This window comes from Stegodyphus dumicola, chromosome 2 (genome assembly GCF_044657685.1).
Source record: "Stegodyphus dumicola isolate Sdum_Otavi_A_Nest chromosome 2, ASM4465768v1".
NCBI classification, from domain to species: Eukaryota; Metazoa; Arthropoda; class Arachnida; order Araneae; family Eresidae; genus Stegodyphus; species Stegodyphus dumicola.
In genome coordinates this window covers 57,170,366-57,195,444 of record NC_140769.1, presented here as the reverse complement: position 1 = coordinate 57,195,444, position 25,079 = coordinate 57,170,366, and the positions used below count along the sequence as shown (strand labels likewise).

At 31.8% G+C, this 25,079-nt stretch overlaps 1 protein-coding gene across 2 annotated transcripts in view; it reads left to right on the top strand.

The window, feature by feature from the left end:
* LOC118189594 (fibrillin-1-like) overlaps window positions 1-25,079 on the top strand; it is a 791,047-nt gene that overhangs the window by 578,057 nt on the left and 187,911 nt on the right. For both annotated transcript variants that reach the window (XM_085810675.1, XM_085810674.1), the window contains exons 13-16: window positions 6,300-6,425; window positions 7,606-7,728; window positions 9,016-9,141; window positions 24,389-24,598. In XM_085810675.1, the coding sequence (XP_085666801.1) occupies window positions 6,300-6,425; window positions 7,606-7,728; window positions 9,016-9,141; window positions 24,389-24,598 (585 nt within the window). The remainder of the gene's footprint in view (window positions 1-6,299; window positions 6,426-7,605; window positions 7,729-9,015; window positions 9,142-24,388; window positions 24,599-25,079) is intronic.

Below are 25,079 nucleotides of genomic sequence, written 5' to 3'. Positions count from 1 at the left end.
AAAAGAATGCACTCAAAAAATAAATGTGACATAGATAAATTCTGGTAATTCAATTTGCATAAGCAAGTAAAAAATAAATAAATAAAAATAAATTAAAGAAGACGGAATGAATTTAAAAAATATCAATAGCGCATATATTCGCATTCCTTGACCACTTACTGCATTACCATTAAAGAGCAAGTTACAGATATAGCATATGCATATATTTTAATGGTGAAAAAGCTTAATAAAATGTGATATTAAAAATATATACGATGCATTATCCTAGCACTGTAACACAATACATAGTCTGTATCAGCCGTATATGAATTAATATGTTTCGAGGTGCGTTCAAGTTCTTTTTATAACTATACTGTATTAGATGTTTAAAATGGACACTTTATTAAAATAAATAACAGCTCACAGTAAAATAAATTGTTTTAAATAATTCAAGAACAACAGAAATGAAGTAAATTCTCTCAAACACGCGAAAAATATCGCAGGTCACTTACAGTGTATGCTTTAAAGCAATATTCTCTGATCAGTTCAATATAATCGGATATTTCTGACACATTTTTCTCATGATTTATGTAACTCTAAGCTACGCTGCCAATTCAGCTCTATACAGCTGTTTATGTAAAGGTGCCCAGCCTTCTAGAAACACCTATAAAAAGCATTCCTTGAGCTTCGAAAATGCGTTTTCTGGAACTTTTCAGAATATCGCCAAATTGGAAACAAATGGTTAAATCGCTACCTGGTAAAAACGTTTGTAACCAGAGCTTCTCAGGAGAAATTTGATTCATATGTTGACTTCTAATTAATTTATTTTCAAAACTTAAACGTTGAAGATGTACACTTTATACATGAAATAATTACTTGGAAAATATAATAGGTAGGCGCAGATTCGATTTTAAATAAATATTACGGTTATTACATAAAATGCATCAATTAAATAAATAAAATACAGAACATCAGAAAAATCAAAATACAATCAAATAAATTCAAATATTTACAAAAGTTTACCACAATGTTAAAAAAAATTCCTTTATATTATATTAATTGTATAAACTTTATTAGTATTATCAACAAGCACATATATTATTTTCAACTCGCTTAGTTTGTTAAAAGGAGTATGCTAAATATGATTTGGTATATAATTGAAAGATGAGGCAGAGATTAGCAACAACTCGTAATACAATGTTAAAAAAAATTCCTTTATATTATATTTATATATATTTATATCACCAGGTTTTTTGGCATTGTTGTTAAAACGCGTTTCACTTTATATATAAGCATGTTAATTACGAATTTTTATGCTTCTAAGGCTATTTAATGCTAAAAAGTGGGTAGAATCGGCGGTATAAGATAAAAACTAAACTATTACTTCGAATAAAAATATATAGTAAAATCATATGGTCTGTTGAAAAGTTTTTAAAATGTCAAATTGCGTTAAAAACATTCGACATTCTGACTTTTTAGAGGAATTAATCATATTAAGCGCTTAAATCCACTTTTTATTACTAAATATACTAGAAATGCAATGTAAGAAAAAAATCAAAAAGATCTCCAATTAGCTGTTTATATCAGCCTTACACACGAAAAATTTATTTTTTTCTTTCTTTTTTTATGTATTTTTTGTTCTCTAAGAAACTAGAATAATATATAGACTTTTTAGCCGTTCTCATTTCCGAAACCAACACGTATCTAACAAAAAAAGGGCTGCTCATTTCCTGTGCTTCTAGGAAAACACACTTTCGGAGATTAATTCCCTTCATGTGCTGCTCGAATCGCTTTCACTGTAACCGAGAACGGCCAACTTTAGTTTCGCCTCAATGGCATCGTCCACTTTGCCCATTCGCGCGGGAAAGTCAATATTAAATATCGAGAAGTTTGCTGACTATTCGAGTACAAATAATTTCTTTCAATCTGAGCTTGTCGTTTGAATGGCAGAAACTGGCAAGACACAATAAGATGGCTGCCGATGATTGGAGAATTCTAATGATACATGAGAATTTAGTCCGACGCATAGTTTAACTTCGTTGCGACGGTTTTGTAAGAGAAAGCAGTAAAATTTAATTATTCTCCGTTCGTTGGCAAAAAATTAGGACCAGATTCATTTAAAATCAAAAAGTGAAGAAATCAACATCCTTACTTCATAGATTTCATAGACGTCCTTTTTTCTTCTTTAAAGTGAAATCTCACCTCAAATGTATAGATTGAAGGGATTTAAAAAATCGTAACAGGAGCTTAAAACATTATTGCTTAGTTGTTTGCATGTTCCAAATCTGAAGAAAAGGGGCGATGGCTGTAATTTGCAACTCAATGTTTTGCTAGAAACTGTTTGATAAGAATGTAACTATTTGATTGCGTATTGTATTGCAAACAAAATGAATTATTATATTGACCTTTTTAGATCCGTTGGGCTGAATTCTCTTCAGATATCTGGCTATTATATCTTTATGAAATTAAGAAGATTCTTGCGCGTCTTTAGAAATAATTTCTTAGCGAATTATTTCTTTCGTATCAAAGATCTCCAACATGATCTTTACTCAAAATTTCTAAAACCAAAATTTCTCCAGTCTTGGTTAAGTTTCTGCACCATGTAAATGGTTGTCCTAAGGTCATAAGCAGAGCATCACATTTCATTTCAATTAAAATGTATTTGAACACTTTGCTATCTTTCCTATTTTACAGCGAAAAATTAATTCATATTCTTTTGTAAACTCTCGAATTTATGATAGCTAATATTCAGTGGATCAAAGCAAACGATTAACTGTTCGTTAGCAGATGATATTTTAGGAAAAGCAAACTCAGAGGTCACAGTAATAAATGCTGTCAACTGTAATTTGGTAGGTTTACTGAAATTCATTAAAAAATTAATTCTAAAACTTTGTATACGCGCTGTATAATTTTCTACGTTAACGCAGTTTTTATGGTAATATCTTTTGAATATATTGAAATGTTTCGTGATTTCAATTTGCTTACCTTTGTTTTGAGTGAACTAATTCTTGGGAATCAGAACATTCATTTATTCGAAACATCTGATAGAAAAACTGTTTCATTTGTCTTTCGGAGACGTTACACTCAGTGCAAGGTTAAAACACTGGTTCCCAGTGCGGCGCCCGCTATATTTTGCTTGTGTTCTCTGGCTTGCTACTGCAAATCACAGCTGCGTTTTTCGTAAAATTCAGAAGAATCTTATAATTGTATAAATTTTGAAGGCAACATGTATGCATATATAGTCGTAGTAATATTGCAGTGCTGAAAAACATAAAAATACAACAATCGTAACTGAAAAAGAAAATGTTTGAAATTCGAAATTACAGTACTGTTCATTTTATTTACTTTACGGCGATTTCTATTCCAAATTCCATTTTATCGGATTAAATTCATTTGCCGCATCCATTAATAATACAATCATACATCCTTCCTCCCATTTTGTTTTACTAATGCTCGCACTTTTCAGTTAAATAGATAAGTGAATCTATTCTAAAATTTGACTAAGATTGAAAAAGTTGAACAGTAACTTTTGGATTTTCCAAATAATGTTATTTAAAAATCACATGTAATAGGAAGAGAAATTTATATTTTCATTTACTTAAATATTTTTTTCATATTCTTTAAAACAGCAGTTTATAAATTGAAATTCGTATATACGTTTATGGAAAGGAGTCATTTTTCGATGGTAAGCATCGTTAAAGCAAAGTATAGATCTTGAATTACAGTTAAAGATTATATTTTCAAATTAGATTCGGTGCTAACCATAACCGTATTTTGAAACATTCTCATTTATCTCATTCGTTAAAGGTGTAGAATTCTCAAATTATTTTGACCGCGACTATTCTTTAGAAATCGGTATTACTGAATCTCAAAACAATAGCACTCTGTAATAATCAAATAAAACACTTAATGTTTACTATAAGAGGTGTCAGCGCCAGTGACATTAACTTTGTGTCTAGACAGTGTCTGAACACGATGTTAAATGAGTGGAACATCATTGTGACATCATTTCACGCATATTTCACAGCTGCTCCCATCGCACCTGTGGATTTAGCACTGCATCGGATGGAAAGGATGAAATAGGAACAGCTCTTACCTACCCCATCGACAGAGGATGAAATGGAATTCTTTTCAAAAAAAGTTCATCTGAAAAAGGCTGAAGTAGGACATAATCGAAAATTCTGTATTGAAAATACGAATAGTTGATTTCCCATCAGTGCAGCTACTAAATCTAAGAATTACTGGCTGTTGATGTACGATGATTTTAGCTTTGTGTTCGCGATGTCACTGTTCCCAAAAATCAAAGCTCTGTTTTCGATGATGCGTAGCCTGCAGTGGAAACTTTTTTTTTTTATGTGCAGTTATGTGGATTTTAAAATCTCTTTGAAGTACAAAGTTTTCTAGCTATACGTTTCAACATTTTTTCGGTCATATCACATGTAGTAAGTGATGAGTAATCCTTCAAAATCTATTTATGCTTCTATTATTGTTTGTGATCCTTGTTTATTCGACAGAGATGCAGTGAATTGTCTAAAATCGGGAATTTTCAAAATATGGACTCAACTCTTTTAGCATTCGAATTCATTTTATTCGCTGAGAAATGTAAAACTTTGGGTGCGTATTACTTCTCAATGCATTCAGAAAGAAAAATAGCATATTGTAGTATAAGGATTCCGAACTTTTTTCTTACATCGACCCCCTTTAAATGAATAACTATCTTTGTCGATCCCCTTACTGTTATCTCTATAATACACAGCATGAAATATAATCATGAATTGCATATTTATAACTTAAAGATAACGGTAACCAAAGTTCTTAATAAACCAAAGTTCCAAAGGAATGTGAACCAAAGTTCTTAAAAAATTATTAGTTTTATATTTTATTATTTTTGTATTATTAGGAGAATTAATTTTACAAATTTAAGCAAGTTTTCAAAACCAAAATCACAAATTCTAATTGCACTAAAGTTCAGTTTTAATTAATGTGATTCCAAATCTTAACTGCGCTTCTTGTATTAGTACAATTATTTAAATATTTGGCATGAAGTTATTTAAATTAATTCTTAAATGACCTCGTTCAAAAGTATTTAACATGTTTCTTGTTTTCCTTAATAAATTATTGACTTGACTAAAGTCTGCTTCTTCTAAATAAGAAGTGGGATCATGATGTTCTGTAATAATTTTTACTTTTGGATATTTCTCTCGAATGACTTTCCAATTATGAAAACCTAACCTACATATATTTGTTTTAAACAAGACTTGTTCTTTAACATCTTTCTTCAATGCAGTCAACTCTTCTTGCATCATAACATCAAGATCAGATATATCGCAGCACAGCGGTTTTATGAGTCATGCTGACACTTCAAATTTTCAGTGTCTTGGAAGCAAACATTAAAATCTTCTTTTATATTCTGCAAATGGCTTGTATGTAATAAGTATCATCTGAGAAAGTTTTGCATTCTTCATATTTTTTAGGTTGTGTTTTCTTGTGTTTCTGCATTTTAGGTTTTTACTGCACATTCTGTAGAAGACATTTATATATTTTTAAAAAACGTGTTATTGATTTTTAAATTTAATTATCTCAATTTTATGTATTTCCCGCTTATATTTGTTTTATGTGATTTAGTTTTTCTTTCTGCATGATATAGCTTTGTTTCAATTTATAATTAATTCTCAGTTTTGCAGTACATTTTTTGTAATCAATAAGATCATTATCATGCCGATCAATTGTCCCTGTATATTCCCCTATCCACCCTCAATCCACTCCATGATCATCATTGAACCTCAAGAGATCTATACCAACTCTGTTTTAAAAGTTCAAAAATTGATAGCTAAGAGAGAAAAAAGCAATTCTCTTCCTTTTAAATCTTTTTGATAAGCTTTTTAAAGAATATATTTACCGTTTCATAATAGATGTCCCATGTATTCAAGAAAATAATTAAATTTCAATTCCCGAGCATGAAGTTTCACTACAGACTAAAATGAATTATTGTATTATCCTATTTTTGCAACGATAAGTTCGTGTCTCTGTTTAATCTTTAATATTCTTTGCGATCGATTATACTCCGATCCAGTCAAAGAATATACAGTCAGTAATCTACTTAAATTCCATTTTCTAATATCCTTTACGAAATACCTCTATAGTTCTATATTACTCGTCACCATCGATTACTTTATTGGAAACTTCGTAATTTTTTATGTAGTCTTTTCTTCCCGCTATATTTCATGAGGTCGATATTCTAGAGTAATAGAGGCATGCTTGAGGCCGTTTCTGAATCCTCTCACTTGACATTTCATAACTCTTGGTAACTATTTATCCAGATGTCGACGAATGTCAAGAAAATGGACGGATATGCTTGAGAGGCCGATGTGAAAACCAGCCCGGGAGCTACAGTTGCCACTGTCAAGATGGTTTCATCTTGTCACCAGAGGGCGATTTCTGCTTAGGTAAAGAGAATACTTTTACTGATTTTATTTATTACTACTTCGTGCACACTCTTTTAAATATGCTTAATTAAAGATTTCGTTATATTTAAAGACAGTTAAGGAATCTGTTACACAGTATATGATGTAAGTTCCTTTCTGGAAAATATTTAGATTAAAATTTTGGAAAAGCACCAAACAGAGCCACGCTTAAATGTGTCATTTTTATGCAAAATGATATTCTCATTTTCTGTTTGGTTTAAAATTGTACACCATTTATCAGTATTAAATATTACTAATACGATCAGATTAAAATTCTTTAGTAGTAATATATGAAGTAAAATAGAAGAAATATAATTAAGGTTAAATACAGTTGACACTTATTATTGAAAGCAATATAAGTATAATCTTAAAGATTTCCGTAGATGTTTAAAATTAGCCTAAATTCAAATAAGTAATTTGATTTGCTCAATAACTATAAAAGTATCATAGTTGGTTCTTATTTGCATCTTTCATTATCCTGAAGAAATAGAATAATGATATGCACAGTGTTTCCAAAGGAGACATATACTTCCTCAAAAAAAGTACTGATTTCATAAGTTATGCAAACGTTCGGTGAATGTCGTGGTGTAATGAAACACGCCAAGGAATCGAACGTATAGAGAGGCTGGCATATACTCAGAGTTTAAATCCGATAGAACATGCATGGAATGCCGATTTGCGTGACTGCAGACCTAACCTAAGCCTCTCCAGGAGCTTCTAGGCACTATTCGCTGTGAATATATTTTGTTATATCAAGAACTCCTAGACAATACAGAGCAAGGAAAATCGCTCTTGCATTTCGTTCAGGGGCACCATACACATTATTAATTTTTCGATGTATCTCTAAAAATTTGTAACAGCAATTTTTCCCCTTTTATATCGCGCTTCCTACGTTCTTATTTGAATTTAGTTTTTGGATAATAAATCAATTCTGTAGTTTGAAGATATGTCAAGACTGACAAAATAAACATCTTGGGCACGTTTCATGTTTCTAGCTGCAATATCATTCAAATTAAACGAGTTTTTACCGCAGTTCCTTTAATATTTTTTCTAGTGTATTTAAGCTCTTCTGGTGTATTAAATATTAAGTCTTTATTCTTCCTCCATTTGTATGCCATAAATTTGTATATTTATACCCATTAAGACATGACTTTTTTAATAGACAGAAATGAATGTGAAGAGAAAGGTATGTGCAGAAACGGCATGTGTGTTAACGCCGACGGAAGCTTCAAATGTATATGCGGTCCTGGGTACCAGCTGTCACGAGATGGACACTTTTGCATTGGTAAGTGAATGAGAACTATCTAAAGTTATTCAAATAAAAGAATGCGGGATCAGACAGTTCTCAGATTTAATGATACAGAATTATCATAATATCGTAGTTATTGCATTATCCAGCTGTACAGACTACGATTGGTAGTAGGTAATGGAGCTTCTGACATGACCGAAAAAATTGGGAACACAAAAGGAAGTTTATGTATTTGGTAAGGGAGAGTTGAAAGCTAAAAAAAAATTAGCTTTTCAGATTAGAGAGAAATGTGTCTGTGCTAAATATAAACTAACTATGAGAATTCGTGAGAACTGAAATGTTTATGGTTTTCAAACAAGCGCGAAAGAAACTGCAAGAGGAATAGCTTATGAAAAAAAAGTCCTGTCCTTTTGCATGACAACAATTATACCAATGCAGTTAAACTGGCAGACAACCTACTGAAGCAGTTTCACCGGTAATCATTGAAATAGCCGTCTGTGTTTCCGAATTAAGATATTTCTTAATGATCACATGAATAGTAGCATAAATAGCATTTAAATTTTTGCATCTTTATCCCGGAAGAAACACTTACGAGCATGAAATCGCTTCCAATCACATCTCATAGTGTGAAGGTTGTGAGCAACAATAAGTGTTTCATGGGTAAGGAATTCAAATATTGATTGTTAAATGGAATAACAATTTTAATAACTAATGAGAAGTTTTTCATATGTTGCTATTAAAAGGCACAACACAATATCTTCTTATTTCAATGCCTCTTATTACTACAATACACTGACAGATTAAATTTACACGGAAATTTTTTCACGTACCTTCATTAAAATAAAAAATCATTTTTCTTTTTGTCATATACTAAATGAAAGGAAATCATATTAATGATTTCACGTAAGCTAATTTAACTTAATTTACCTGAATCTCTGGGTCTGTTAATATATTCTAATGCATAAAAATAAATATAAAAATATTTTATTTGATTTTAATGAATATAAACTTTTGTTACTTCTTATTACATGAATTTTAAAATACGTTAAAATTTCTGTATTTGAAGTTATTTACAATCGAATGCATAAAATTAACTAATGATGGTGATATGTAACAGTAACTTTAATAACTTTTTTTAAATTTCCATTTCTTTAAAAAAATAGAACAGAAAGCCTTTGTAGAATCTAACAAGCTTTCAGCAACGTAAAATTTTGAAAAATGTATTTTTAGCTTTCCTATTCAACTTTTATTTAAGGTGACCGAGCAGTTCTGCAGTGATTTTAGGTGCAAACTTAGCTTCATTGCTTAATATGACTCTTTCAGATGTCAATGAATGCACCGAAACTCCGGATTCATGCGTTAATGGCAGATGTGAAAATACAGACGGAAGTTTCAGATGTACGTGCTTTGACGGATTTACTATGGGACCCAATGGAAGAATTTGCCAAGGTAAATATAATATTATTTCCTCAGCACGGTTGTTTGCAGCACGGTTGTCACAATAAATAAATTTTGACTAAAACTAATTTAGCGAATTAATTTCTAGACTTTTGAATTGATTACTCCTAGCATGTGTCAAATAAAAGTAGTTTAATGCCATATACTGAGTGTTTCTAAGCAACTGCATCATCAGATAATTTCGAAAGATTTGCCATTGATTCGTGGTCTTACGACCAATCTTTCAATTTGCTTTTATTCTACATTATTCTTGCTATAACTTTGAAACTAATTATGTACTTCGTATGCAAACTAATGTCATATAATTAGTGAATCTATTAATATTAGTGATTTCCTACTTCGTTCTTTCATTATTAGCACCAGAGATACTCTTAGTCTCATTTTTTTGTCCGTATAATTTTTCAAAGCCAGAAGAATGTTATCGCTATACATTATTTTTAAAAGTGAATATATGTAAATGGATAATCATGCAGTATACGATCTACTGCTTTTAGTGAATTATTTATTTCCTAGATGGCGCCACTAAAACTCTATTTTTAAATTCGAAAGTGCGATAAAATGACAGGAAAAATAAATTATTAAAACAGTAACCAATCTTAGTCTCGCCAGCTAGAAAGCAAATATCTCGCTAAAAGCGGTAGCCCGCATACTGCGTGACTATAAATACCAAAAAAAAAAAAAAAATTGGGGAACACAAATCAAAGGATATTGCCGCCAAATGCTATCGTTATGTATTATATTAAAAGAAATAATACGGCGAGTACAAAATGTATGGCAACACTTGAACTCTCTATCGGGAATTTCAAGATGTGCTGTTTTTAAATATTTTGTGATTTTGCTGTTGAATTTCATGTGGCGTAAATGCGAAGAAAGTGGTATTTAATTAATAAAGTTAAAAAACAAAAATTTAATAAAAAGGGAAAAAAAATGCCATTTTTAGTAAGAAAACTGAACACTTATATAATAAACTGTGAAACACTGAAAAATAATGGTAATACTTAACATTGTATAGGAACTTCTAAACATGTGCTGGTTTTAAACATTTATGATTTTCCTGTTGCATTTTATGCGGCATGAGAGTCAATTAAAATATGTTTAATAATATAAAACAAAAAAAAGTGGGGAGACCATCAAGTATTTTTAGAGCTCTTTTCAATTGAGGGAGAAAAAGGTTACCGTCTAGCAAAAACTAAGATTTAATCGGGAATTCTAAAAATATCCTGCTTTTAAAAATATTGTGATTTCATTGTAAATTTCATGTGACTAATAAAGACAAAAAATGCTGTGTAAGCAGCGGTGTGTCCAAGAGCAGACTAAACTGCGAGAACATAAAAAACTGTTTTCATTTTCAGCCAGAACGTAAAAATCTGAACAAACCGTCTGGTGCGACTTTAAACTCTGAATCTTTTCAGACCTTTTTCCCTTTCTTTAGTTTTTCCAGATTTTGTTGTTTAACTATTTTCCATTTATCAGTTCTTATTACTAAGCTAATAATAAAAAACTGATAATTTTTTATTTCTCAAAGACTGTAGTGGTACCATACTAAAAAGTATCAGACGATAATTCGTCACCATCAAAATATGACTGTTGGGTCCTCTCCTCCCCAGTCGCCCTTTAAGAGTAAGGTATTTTTTTCTCTCCTTAGCGACTGTCTTCGTAGTGTAATTGAAAGCAATCCAACGATCCAGACTTCAAGTCCCTACAAGAGCACTGCAGATTTTGCACGTCTCCTGCTCAAAAACAATATGCCTAATGATCTCTACACATTGAAGTTCTTTGTATGGTTATATACAAATTGAATGAATGAATAGAAATTTCACTATTTTATTCACAGAGTGTGTAATTTGAAAAAAGAGAAGCATTTAAAACTGACAACCATAAAAGGGCACCCGCAGTTAAACAAATTTGTTAAGTTTACCACGTATCAAGATTTCTGTTGATTTAGATTTTTTTTTGTAGAAGATCAGATTTCTGTAGCAGTGACCATCTATGAGACCTTTCTTTTCCAAGGTCAGTTAAAAATAAGAAAAATTTATTATTATTATTGTTCTTGAGAAACCTAAATACGTGTTTATTTTTATGATTTTCACCCTGTAAGACTTCAGTTCTTGAAAACATTAACATCAATTAAAGCTGAGTTTGGTACTTACGTGTTCCTTTGGGCGTTCACAGGGATCACAATGTTAATTCGTAATTACTTTATTTACGTTTCACATAAATAAGCTTAATTAAATTTGACAAAATAGCATAATTATTTTATTGAAATCTGTCATAAATTTAGACCCTTTACCAGAATCTCAACTTTTTCAAATAGATATAAGTTCAAATAGATTTAATAAGGTATTAGTTAATATATGTAAAAATATGAGACTTAGTTTTCCATTAAAAGTTTACCAATTAATTATGTTGCCTATTCATTTATTTGCTCATCATTTATTTATTCCCAGATGTGATATTTGTTTGATGAACCTAATATTTCATCCATTTTGAATCCTAGTTTTTCTCTTTTAAAGTTTTCATTTTCGTTCTCTTTCCTTTTCTAATAAACTCTCTTCATTATTATTCCTTCATTGTCTCTTTTTACATTTCTTTATTATTATTTTCTTTTTACTTTTATATATGTATATCTATATAATTAGTTTTGGATGCTTTGTATTCAAAAGTCTTTTGCAAATAAGATGCTATTGCACTGCTGAAAATTTGAAAAGTAGGAGATAAGGCTGAAAGGCTGAAAAGGCATTAAATCATTATCACTTCTCACATCGGTCAATTTGACTGCAAAATTGAGACTAAATATAGGTTTTTTCAAAATGACTGACCTGAATTCAAATTATTTTATTTTTTAAATTCGCAAGCACAGTTCGAAGTACGATAAAAAATTGAAAGGTAAACTGACCATATTTTGCTTGTAAAAATTTCTTCGCAACTCCTTTTCGTTAAAATAATAATCAGACAGTTGACTTTCTTTCTTTGCTAGTACTACTTTTACTGCAGTATACCTCCATGCAGCAACAACTATTCAATTTTTGATATATTCATGGCTGATGGGCAAAGGTGACAAAGATAGTTAACTATATTTTCACGCTACAAATATTATTTTCAACATATCCTCAAAAGAAAAAGCAATAATGCAAAAATTTCGGAATATAAAACCCTAGTTATGAAAAGGTGTTAATGCAACTGAAACCGTAGCAACTAAAGCTCTGCGTTTAGAAAATATAGTAATCTAGATCAACATTTTTGTGACATTCTATAATTCCTTTCTTATTTCATATATTTCAAATTATGCGAATGATAATAACAAAGGTCCATTAAATAGATGAATCAATTATTTTTGTTGAGATAAATAATACGAAAAATGTTGAGTACAGTACGCAGGCAGGCCGTGCTAGCAGGTGTACTTACAATTCTTTTCAAGATTTAAAGTAAATCATGAGCGTGTAAAGAAATCATAATGAACTCATTATGATTAATAAAGTATAATAAAGTATTTTCTCATCATAATAAAGTATTTTCTAAACTTGCTTTTGATCTAAAGTCGAAAAATAATTATTCTGTAGAGCAAAGTTGTTTATATACCTTTTAGAGGTTCAAAAATAAATAAATTTAAACAGTTTATATAAACTACTTAAAAAGATTCTTCTAACAATTCATATTAGTAAATTTAAAATGGTAGATACTTGCAAGGCCTCTTTGTATCTAATTCGGACTTTCAGCTGTCAATAAATTTCGGTTGTGCTTCCCATTAGCACGCCGCTTCGGTCGTTTAATTATGCGGTAATGTTTCATTCTGTTTCCTAAAGTGCGCAGTTTTGCTTGAAACCTTATGATCCTCTTACTTTGATATCCCTGCTGTTAACTTTAATTTATCCTTTGTGGATCTTCAAGTTATCTGGAGTTTCCTCTAACAAATAATTAGAAGTGTCATCTTGGCTGTGAAATTTCCTTTACTGATGTAAAATTAGAGTATTGTGTGTTATAATAGATGAAGTGAAAGAGAAAATGATGTAATTATTTAGTAACCTGAAAGGCTTTCAAATTTATTTATTTTGAACTGAAAAAGGTTTAAATATATAATGGTATATAAATTAAAATACAATCAAATTAAAAAACAGATTCTATACACATGAGAATAGAAAATTATATTAATTAAGCTCGCTGTTCTTTGCCGAAAACTTACAAAAGTGTGAGTTAAATTCATTGTTTTGTGCTTTAGAGAAGTTTACTGTGGCAAACTTTAGAGATGTTTTCATTGAGATCATTGTAAAATCTTTGAAGATTAATAGCCCAGCTGATATGCAACAGCATACTGCGTCGAACTGCGCTATACCGAATTTTAAGAAGCCGGAAGTTTGGTTAGCTATAACTGGTAGTTCGCACCACCTGATTCATTAAAAAATTCGATTATCTCACAAAAGCATTAAAAATCGATTGATAAATTGCAAAAGAAACAAAAAGCTTCTAAACATTGTTACATCTGTCAAAAGAAATAATAAATATAATTAAAAACTTCGTATCAAGATTTAATTTCAATTATTATTACGCGCAGTTATTAAATTTGTACGTTGTTCTTTTCCAGTTTCATTATGCGTTAATTATTTTGTACGATAAATTATTTAGTATAAATATCATAATTCTGATTCTTCCCTCGAATTACCCACTTACAGTTATGGATTTAATAATTTTTTCATTAATAATAAAAACACTAAAAACGAGTAATAAAAATTATTGATGAATTTACCTTTAATTTTTACCTAACTTCTGAGTACAAAACTAATCTATAATTTTTTTCTGACGGAATATAAGTTGCAGGAAAATTTTATCCACCGTCACAAAGCAAAAATTCCGTAACCTTTATAAAAGATTCAGTAATCTATATCTTGCAAAAGACCTAAAGAAGGCACTGCAGAGCAGTATAATGGAGACGAGGCGCTTCGAAGTTATCACTCTACTCGTTCACGCTCCTCCGCCCTCCTGCATGAGCGAATTCGCTGTTCTTTCAGTTTCGCTCAGGGTCATTCTATTTGTGTCCCGTTAAACGGGCAATCTTACTTTTTTCAACCGCTAAGAGGTTGTTAACTAATATTAAGCACTTTTTGTTCCCTCCTTAAAAGGGTTCTCGTGCACTGATACTTTAATTAAACTTAATCTCTTTAAGAGAATTTTATGCTAAAAATGTTTTATTTATCATAACACTTAAAGTTATGTCTCTTTAAATCTAACTCGCCTAACGAGTTCCCGCCTTCCCCCCTCCAGACCTGAAGCACCTGTGACGTGAAAACTGTTTCGCGAGTGTTTCCTCTCTCGTGTTGTTAACACCACAAGACAATTGCTTGATCATGATCAAGGAAATTTCGAAGCTTTTCAAAATACATGAAGTAACGCCTTCAAAATTGATTCTGGCCCTTTTGCGATCTCAAAATTTACTAAATTAAGTCTTTTAGTCCTGATCCTCCTTGTTTTTTACCTTTTTTCACTGTGGAAGGCAGTTTGTTATTTTTTAACATTTAGACACCAAATCTTTACCTCTTTGCGGAACCCTCTTTTTTATTATAATATTAACCACTTGCGCTACGACTAAACTTCACGGTTGCGGTGCCGTGCGCTACAATATAACAAGCGATAAAGTGTCTCATTTACGCCGCTCCGCGTCTGCGAGGGCAATCCAGAGCTGTAACTCGAGAAATAAACAATCTCGTTGTTAGGCGACGTGTGCACCACGTTATTTTCATTTTTGTGATAAATGCCTATCAACGTGGTGTTCACTTCGCTCGCGGTTTGAGACAAAAGCATCTCGACGTGCGTGGCACGTCTTTTCAGCGCAAGTGGTGATGTGGGGACAAAGGCTCCAAGCCTAAGTGCCTCGTAAATGATCCCTTCCTTGGTCCAGAGCATGTATACTCAAGCAAAACAAGCCAATAAGGATCGACATTTCATTCCCTAAAAGACGAACCAAGTGTATGTCCGGAATATCATATCATTCACTATTCTCACTTTCTCTGAGTATAAAAAATTTCCATTATAGCGTCAACCTTAAATAGAGGTCTATCTAAGAGCTCAATGAAAGAATTCAAATGGAATCGAAGAACCCCTTCCTGTTCTTTGGTACAATGGTCTCTAACACGATAACCTGTTATAAAATATATTTGTTGTGTCCTTGTTCTAGAATTGGATTCACACGTGACTTAAAGCCTTTGTTTAGAACACACAAAATGATGGAAAGAAGTTAAAAGAAAAATAATGTAAAAATGTTTTCCTTTATGGAAGGAATGTGGATCCTAACATCCTAAACATAGAAGATTTCAATGACTGGGAAATTTTTCGTTTCAGAAATTCTCGTAAAAAATATGAAAAACACTATTTCTATCAAAGTATATGTATACAGTTTGTTATATCCGATTCTCATACTCTTTGAAGTTCGTTGTAGCAGTGTGAAATAACATTAAATATCTAGAAAACTGTATGGAACCACCACGTTTACTCGTTATATCCGGGGGTTCATTAAGCCGAGTTCGTTGAACCGTGGTTCAAATGTATTTCGTCCCCAAAAATTTGTCGTATTTTGTGCTGATCGTCTGAAAAGAAATGTTATTGTTATACAATAGATTTTTTTAATTAAATTTTTAAAATCTGTTTGCATATGCGCAATTTTACTTTTCTGCTAATTACTTTTACTATTTTTAATTGAAATTTCATAATCAGCTATATACTGTAAACAACATAAAAGGTGAGTAAAAAAAAAAGGAAAACATAGCTTATGTAATAATGAGAATACGCATTAAATTTGTGTGCTATTATTTTCATGTTATTAATGAAATACTTTTTAGATTATAAATACATTAGAATAATATTTTTATTATACATGCTACATATTGAAACACTGGAAATTTATTTATTTATTATTATGAATGATGAAAAGTATATATGCATTCATTAATATAAATCTTATTCATTACATTAATATTAATAAACATACATCAACTACTTCTAAGCCATCGCATCTCTCTCTCTATGTGTGTATGTAAATGTATGACTTATCAGATGTGTTCGTCTACATATGTATATATATATACAAGTATATATACAATCTTAGACAAAAAAAAAAAAAAACCGACTCACCACGACGCACCGAGAAGATATAAAGCAAATTGGACACAAATTGATATGCATACAGGTTTCGACTCAAAATGCAAAATTTTACATTTTGGCTGCCAATGAATGAACGGTTGTCGTTACAGCGCATCTGATCTGCGCAGCTGGCAGGATATTTAAGAGGAGAAATTACATAAATTCCTCACGAATTTAATTCCGTGTACTCTGGTAGACAGTAACTATGCCTCGCATACAGGTGCGCGAACGATATGTGCAGATGTCAGAATTTGAGAGAGGTCGTGTAGTTGGGCTCAAAGGTGCCGGTTGGTCTTATCGGCGAATAGCTCGACATTTGAGCAGGAGCGATGCCACTATTAGACGATGTTGGCAGAAATGGCTGAACCATGGCCGCACACAGCGTCAAGAAGGAAGCGGTAGGCTTCCTTCTTGACGCTGTGTGCAGCTGTGTACAGAAACGACAGAACGTGAAGACCGAGCAATCGTCAGATCGGCACTCACAGCCCCAGATGCATCATTAACATCGATTGTACGTGCCACTAGTGCTTCAGTAACCGCAAGAACCATACATAGACGGCTCACAGAGAGGAGGCCGACTACCATTGACCTCTGTACAACGTCAAGCCCGTTTGCAGTGGTGTCGGGCTCATTCGCACTGGAATATCACTGACTGGAGTAGAATAGTCTTCAGTGATGAGTCCTGCTTTGAACTGAACCCCGATGACCAGTGAAGGCGAGTCTGGAGACGCCCCGGACAGCGGTGTGATACCAACCTGACTGTCGTCTGGCAGACAGGCCGACAACCAGGAGTGATGATCTGGGATGTCATTTCATTTCATAGTAGGACCCCTTTGGTTGTCAATCCGTGGCAACCTCACAGCACAGCGGTACATCGACGAAGTTCTAAGGTCCGTTGTGTTGCCCTTCGTGTCACGCCACCCTGGGCTTACATTTCAGGAAGACAATACCCGCATCCACACTGCACGTGTTTCTACTACTTGCCTTAGTGCTTGCCGAACATTACCTTGGTCAGCAAGGTCGCTGGATCTCTCTCTATTGAGCACATTTAGAGCATTATGGGAAGGCCCTCCAACCAGCTCGGGGGTGTTGACGATCTAACGCGCCAGTTGGACAGACTTTAGCACAATATCCCTCAGGAGGACATCCGTAACCTCTATCAATCAATGACAAGCCAAATAACTGCTTGCATAAAAGCCAGAGGTGGACCAACGCGTTACTAACTTTTTCACTTTGGAAATTAGCTCTATCACTTCAATAAATCATCCAATTTTTCTCAAACTGTAATCATTTGTTTTTCTGTACATGTCACTTATACCGATTTTCGTCCCATTCGGATAACTCCTTCTTGGTGCGCAGTTTTTTTAAGAGTGTGTATCAGGCAGGAAACTGAAATCAGGAGGAACAGGAAAGTCAAACTAAAAATAATTGTTTAGAATAAAATAAATCCTTGCAATATCAGTAAATGGCATTATATTGTTTACATAAAACTTATTAAATAAATATATGGGTACAAAAATATTGTTTACAATAATAATATCAGAAATAATGATAAATCACTGAGTACGATGTAAAAGTATTTAAAAATATATATACAACAGATCATTACCAGAATCGGAGTGGAAAATAATAAATGAAGGCGTTATCTTTGTTGTTGCGAAGCTTAGTCTCTCTAGATTGGCAACAAATCTACTATTTTGCTGTTTCAAATGTAAACAAACATGTCCGCCATGTTATTTAAAAATTAGGCTTAAACGCACTTAAACAGCTTTTAAATTGTTGTTTAAATACAGGTCAACAAAAATGCTCTGGTTCTATGATTCTGTTGCTTGCAAATTTCCTAAAGGCATAAAAACCTTAACCAGAAGATAAGAACAACATAATTCAATCATTTTAAAGCAAAAAATGTACAATTTACAAACGTATAAGAGTAAAGAAACTGAGATCACTGATCCGGGTAACAGAGTGGATATATATATAAATATATTTATATAGGTTTGGTGCGGCCGATTGCAACCAAAATACGAGGTGCACATCTACATGTTATAGCAATTCTATATACAAAATTTCAACGTTCTGAGGCTACTCGTTTTGGAGCTATGCGAGATACATACGTACGTACGGACGTACAGGCATCACGAAAAATTCTTTTCAGAATTCATTTTAAAGCAGTTTTATAATTTTTTTGGAGGAAAAGAGTCATTTATTCTGTCCTTACGTACAGATGTCACGCAGAAACATCGTTAAATTGCATTCGATAGCCGTCAAACTGAATATTTTCGTTGAAATATGCTGCCTGAAACTTTTCACGATTACAATACTTCCTTTTTAATTCGTTCAAGGAAGTAAAAACATTATGATACGTAAACTATTCAATGATTGTTTATGATACTGTTTCGTGCGTACGGGTTCTTAATGGATTGAATGCACACAGAACCTATGAAAGCTTGATGAAACTTATGTTTTCAAACCATCGCTAGCTTGGTCCTATCTCGCGAATTCCGTTAGCTAGCCATTTACCCTCAATGTTAAACCCTGTAACTCCTTTTTTTTCCGGCAATTCTTCGTATCTTGAGTCTTTTCATGTTAAATTATACAAGAGATACTACAATTTACAAATAATTTTACTAAAGTTATTTACATGTATGCAAAGTTCTGAGGAAATGGGGATTTATCTCAATGTTAAACGGACTTAACCCTGTAAGCCTACATTTCTGGCGATGCTTCGCATTCTGAATCCTTTCATGGTATATTATACACGAAATGCTACAAGTTACATATAATTTCATTTAAGTTATTTACATGTATACAAAATTCGTAGCAATACTTACAGAACCATTAAATTATGTCACTAGTATCCAAATAATACACAGTAACTACGAATTAAAAATGTTAAACTGTCTATAGCTTTATAATATAGTAACAAACATATACAGTTTCCTCAAAAAATCCTCTAAATTTAGAATACTTTCCCTTTAGCATCAGTTTCCAAAGTCAATGCCTATCTCATGCGCTATGTATGTACTTTAGAATGTTTTTAATAATACATTTCAGAATGTACATTGCACTGTACATTTTTAAATTCACTTTGTTATCATAAAACCATATAGAAATGTTGCATAATCAATAATAATAAGATCAACAACAATAATAAGATTGATCAATAATTAATAAGAACTATAATAATGGCAATATTGCATAAATTTTAACGGCCTTGCGGAAGGTCATGGCCAGTCACGAACAGCAAGCTGATTACCTTAGCGACAATGTATACTGCATTTTTTTTTCAGATACAAAATAGATTTATTGAACAAATCCCTAAGGACTTTATAGTTGTTATTTCAGCTATTTAACACATACACATACACCAAAATAAAAAAGAGAGGAAGTACTTCCGTTGAGTATTATGATTTTGGCCCGAATGTCTAACCTGCTATATGTTATTAAAATCTTTATTCATCGAACAAAAATGCTCTGGTTCTATGATTCTGTGTTAACAATTATTATCAAAGATGCATCTTTAAGGGCAACAATGTTTGACCAAAATTTTGTTTATGCATATTATATCGTTCTCTTGATTTTTTTATAATTAAAAACTGGTCCTGAAAGCGCAAATTTAAAAGAATGCATTGCATTACAATTTCCTTTCTTACCAGCGAAAAGCTATTTTGTGTTGCACAAAATAAAAATCGCTGATTCTAATTCAATATAATGGAATCTCCAATGATTAAAAACCGAACCTGAAAAGGATTATTCTAATACCAGCTCGTTGCATAAAACGGATTGTAAAAACAAAGGAAATGATGTTCTAAAAACTGTGTTGCATTCAGAATGGAAAACAACGGATCTAAAAATTAAATTTTATTTTCAGATTAGCATTAAATTCTAAGAGTTAACGACTGAATGTGATAATGGTTTTATAAAAATATCATTTCTTATATATGAAAATTTGATTATTTATTGAAAGGAAATCAAAGCGTCAATTAGAATTCATTAGTATCCGCTAGATCTTTGATCTCATTTGGCAAAGCGGGACCTAAAAAAGTGGCTTCTTGAAAAATTTCAGTCATCTTTCGTTTTAACTTTGTATAAAAAATTCCCGTAATATAAATTATAGGAGTTTGCAGATGAAGACGAAAATCCAGAATTTTATGTAATCCGTAATAGCACGATGTAGTTATATCACCTTTTTATAATTATTTTATAATTATATACATGATGTAACAAATAATATCATGGATTATGAAACTGCAACTGTCTTTGCTCCGAGAAACAATCATAACAATGTAATCTTTAGTGAAAATAGCAGTATAGTTGAGAATGGCTAGAACAGACATTATAAGTCCAGTTCGTATGTTTTGGGGACTGTTAAAATGTTTTAATTTTTTTTAGATTTAACGTCATACTCAATCACGTCAAAATTTCCAACTAAAGGAAAATGCGACGTATGATTCTAAGGGATGTTTCCTAGTAATGATGAACTTTTACAAGGAACCAGCGGTATTTCTCACGTCATTACAAAAATCATTAGAATAAAATGAATCAGATACTATTTAATTTAAAGAGAATGCATTAATTATGCCTAAAACTAATTCATCGTTGCGCAGAAAATCAGGCCATTACAACTGATGTCCACATCGTGCTCTTTGTTGGCTAGAGAACACTAAAACTAAGGAGATATACATCTAATTCCAAAAGTGAAATTAAACAAAGAACGAAAGTTTAGCATCTCATCTGATAAGCCATGGAATATGTGTTTGACAAAGAGAGCATGAAACTATGGATCCATCTAACGAAGTAGTGCTGACGTATGCAGACGGAGAAGTAGTGATATCCGCCAAAACCATCGCGGAAGAAAATTTCATGAAAAACACAGCGCAAGGGAAAAACATCGTCATATAAAACATCACAGGAAAAAGGAAGGCAGAAAGAACACATCGCACTCTAAAACATCATGATATAAGCATCGTCAGAGAAATGAAAGCGATTCAAAAACTTCGCAGTTTTTAATATATCGTCGTACAAAGTATCGTAGATTTTAAATGATAAAACACCTACAAATTATCGCGTGATGATAATATCGCACTCATTTTAAATATATACATATATATCTGAAATAGAAAATCTGACTTTCAAATAATAAATTAATAGCCGTTTAACTCCTGCCTTCATTCTAAAAATACCAGAGCTATAAATTTTCTAACTAAACGAAAAACATCCGTCATTTAATATGTATTGCGCACTTATCGATGAAGTCTAAACCCAACACATGTACATTAAACTGTCATGTGATCTAAAATGGAATTCGTATTTAAAAAATTAAATTACGTCGCAACTCCCTGTTCTTCTCTTCGCTCGTCTTTTCTGTCTTCCCTTCTGCTTCCAGACGTTTGTGTCACCAGAGTTTACTTTCTAATTTTCGTCCTTTAAGAAGATGTAGTCCGTACAAAATTGGGGGGGCGTGCATAGCGTACCCACAGTGATAATGTACATTATCCAGAAATAAAATTATTTTGCGAATTTAAGCCATGACTTCAAATTTTTTTATTTATGCCTCCAACGAGCGCAGCAAATTCTTCAAGTTATGATGCAGTCCTCTCCAACGCCAATCATCAAACCATCTTATCACAATAATGGAGTAGTTTTATTACACACACACATATACGAGAGTTTTTACGATAACCTTCTTTCATTTCATCATTGAATACAATTGCATTTTTTGTTTAAATTTAGCAAGCAGTAAGTTAATTTTAATTTCTTTCCTGGGTTTGATCTTTACAAAAAATGTTTAAATAACTAATTTTAAGATTTTGTCAATTTTGATCTTCTTTTGATTTTGAATTATTTATTTATGTTAAAAAATGTATAACTTTTGTTTTTACCTTGTAATTAAATTTGAAAATGAGAGTATAACTTCTGAAGTAAGCATCTTTTTTAATTGTTTCCAGTTTAGTTTTGTCGTGTTCTTACTGATCAACTTAAAAGATTATTTACTAATTTATTTTGTTTATAAATTCTTCTGGCTTAAATAGACTAATGTCTTTATTTTGATTAACTATTATTCAGGACTTCTAATTTGGTTCTAGCAGAAATATAATTTGATGCTTGCTTGGAAAAAAGATGAAACACTCTCACTTAATTTAGCTGTTGTTAATTGATGGTAGATTGGTTTACTTTCCTTGATCGATTAATTTGCGATCAATGACAATAGCTACTTTTTCAATACTTTAAAATATTTACTTTTGATTTTGGTATTTTTGTGATTAAGGATTTTTCTTTACAGATTTTTATGCTTTTAAAGCAATAGAGATTTTGAAAATACTAATTAAAAATAATAATTAAAATACTGACTAAAAATGTGTTTCATATTCATGGTTTTAATTGAATTTCTCTTCCTTGGAGATATTATATGAAACGTTTTCTCATTATAAATTATTACATTGTTGAATCAACAAATAAATTTTTACTGAAAAAGCAAAAAGAAAACTTAAGTGAAAACCTGAAAATATTTAGAAACTAATGTTTAGTTATTACATTAGTTAACAGTATGTAGCTAACTTAGCGTATGTAGTTAACTATTAAAAGTCATTATTTAGTATATAATTTCATCTGTGAATAGGTATCAGTAGTTTTCACAAAAATATAGTATTAGATTCTAAATATAGTATATAGTAAATATATGTAGTAAAAATATTGGAAAAAAACGAAGATCAGTAACTGGAAGGGTTTACATATATTACAGCAGTTAGTTTAATATTACCTATCAAATTGTAAAATTAGCTGCAATTAATACAATACATTACATTAATTTCAGATTTTGATTGCTTAAATTTCCTTAATTTATTAGTTAATTCAAAAATATAGAACACAGAAATAAAGCAGTATTACTCATTTCTTCTTGCACTTATAAATAATTACGCAAACATGCATCTAGAACTGTAAGTCTGAAAACACATATTTGCGAAGTTTTCACTGTGCGATGATTTATAGGTACTTTATATTTTACTATATTTTTATACGACGATACTTTAGAACTGCAAAGTTTTTAAGATACTTAGTTTTCTACGACGATGTTTTATATTATCACATTTTAAAACTGCGATGTTTTCTTCTTGCTTTCTTTTCTCCCACAATGTGTTAAAGGGGGGCGTGTTTCCCACTTAAGTTGTTTTCTCCGCAACGTTTTCTTCAGAGATGTTTTTGATACGATATGCCATGGCCTGCAATCAAAACATTTGAAGAAGCTGCTTCGTTGAGATTACTTAAGATTCTTAGTATATTATCGATGAAGACGTCTTTCGTTGGCTTTGTAAAAGTAATCTTTACTCCTCCGTAAACATCAACACCGTTCTTCATAAACGTTTTCTTTTGCAATCTTTCTGTAAGGAAACAGCACATTGCATGGTTCCCAAGCAGCAATTATATGGAGCAAAAATACCATTCAGGTGAGTTTACTCAACGTTCGAATATTTCTGTCTGCTTCTTTCTTCAAATCAAACAGAAAGAATAGCTTAAATTTAAAAGATCATTTCAACCCGAAGACCCTCTACCAACGATTCTGGTCAAGCATCTTACAATGACATTTTTTAGAACTCTTCTCCAACACTTCTGGGCACATCTTAGGATGTATGTTTTGCGCGCTGCATCTTAATTCTAAGCACCGAGTAAGCCTTTTTGTTTCATTATTAGAACGGTCTATAAGTCAATTATACTTATGTTAAAGTTTCCTTTTGGTTAGATGTTTATCTCATTTCTTCTAGTGACAAACTTTTTCTTCCCCATTTTAATGTCTCGACCTAGAATCTCGCAGACTTTCGACATAATATGGAAAACGACTTGCCAGTAAATGCTTTGTCCACATGCTTGGAAGTTTTCGAAAATTATTTCTGTATAGTTTAGCTTTGTTTATATGTATATATTCATAATAAATTATTTTATTTTAAGCCGCTGTCTATCAATCACTATACTAATATCAGATAATAATTACTTTCATGAAACTTAGTTATTTGTAAATATTATATATAATTGTTTTCTTTCAAATGTAGTTTTGTAAATACCATTCATTATCACTTCATTATCGTATAAAACTTATGAGTTAATTTTCTTATAGATACACGTCGAGATTATTGCTTTTCAAACTACAAGAATGGGGAATGCAGCAATCCTTCTTCCATGATTGTTACAAAATCCGCTTGTTGTTGTGCTAACCGGGGAACAATGACACCAGCATGGGGCACTCCTTGTATACAATGTCCCCCTCTAGGATCTCAGGAATTCCATCGGCTGTGCCCAAAGGGCCCAGGCAGTGGACAGGATGATGGTGAGTTGCAAATAATCCAAGGTCTTTCTTTGACCTTGGATTTGACCTAATTGAGATTTAGGTCGAAGAAAAAAATATTTTTCCTAATCCTTAATGAAAGTTTAGTGACATTAATTTCTAATTATTGCACAGTGAGAATGCAGTTATTCATTCCGTACACTACTGTTTAAAGTTAACATTCAGTTAGATACAATTCGTTTCTTGCTTGTGAAATAAATCTCTTTCCAGTAAATAGCCAGTAATGGTTTAAAAACAGGAAATATCAGTTAGAGTTGAATAAAACTACGAGGGTAAAACTTCTAAATACACCAAATATTTGCAATAGGAATTGTACATGCTGTGATCAGTATTATAATTTCAAAGGTCAAATAGCACCTACTTCTTCAGCTGTAAATGTGAATGCTCGCATTCGCAGCTCAAACCGTTATGCCTGTATTTTGCTGTTAATTTTTGGTTTCATTAGATTGAACGGATTCTTTAG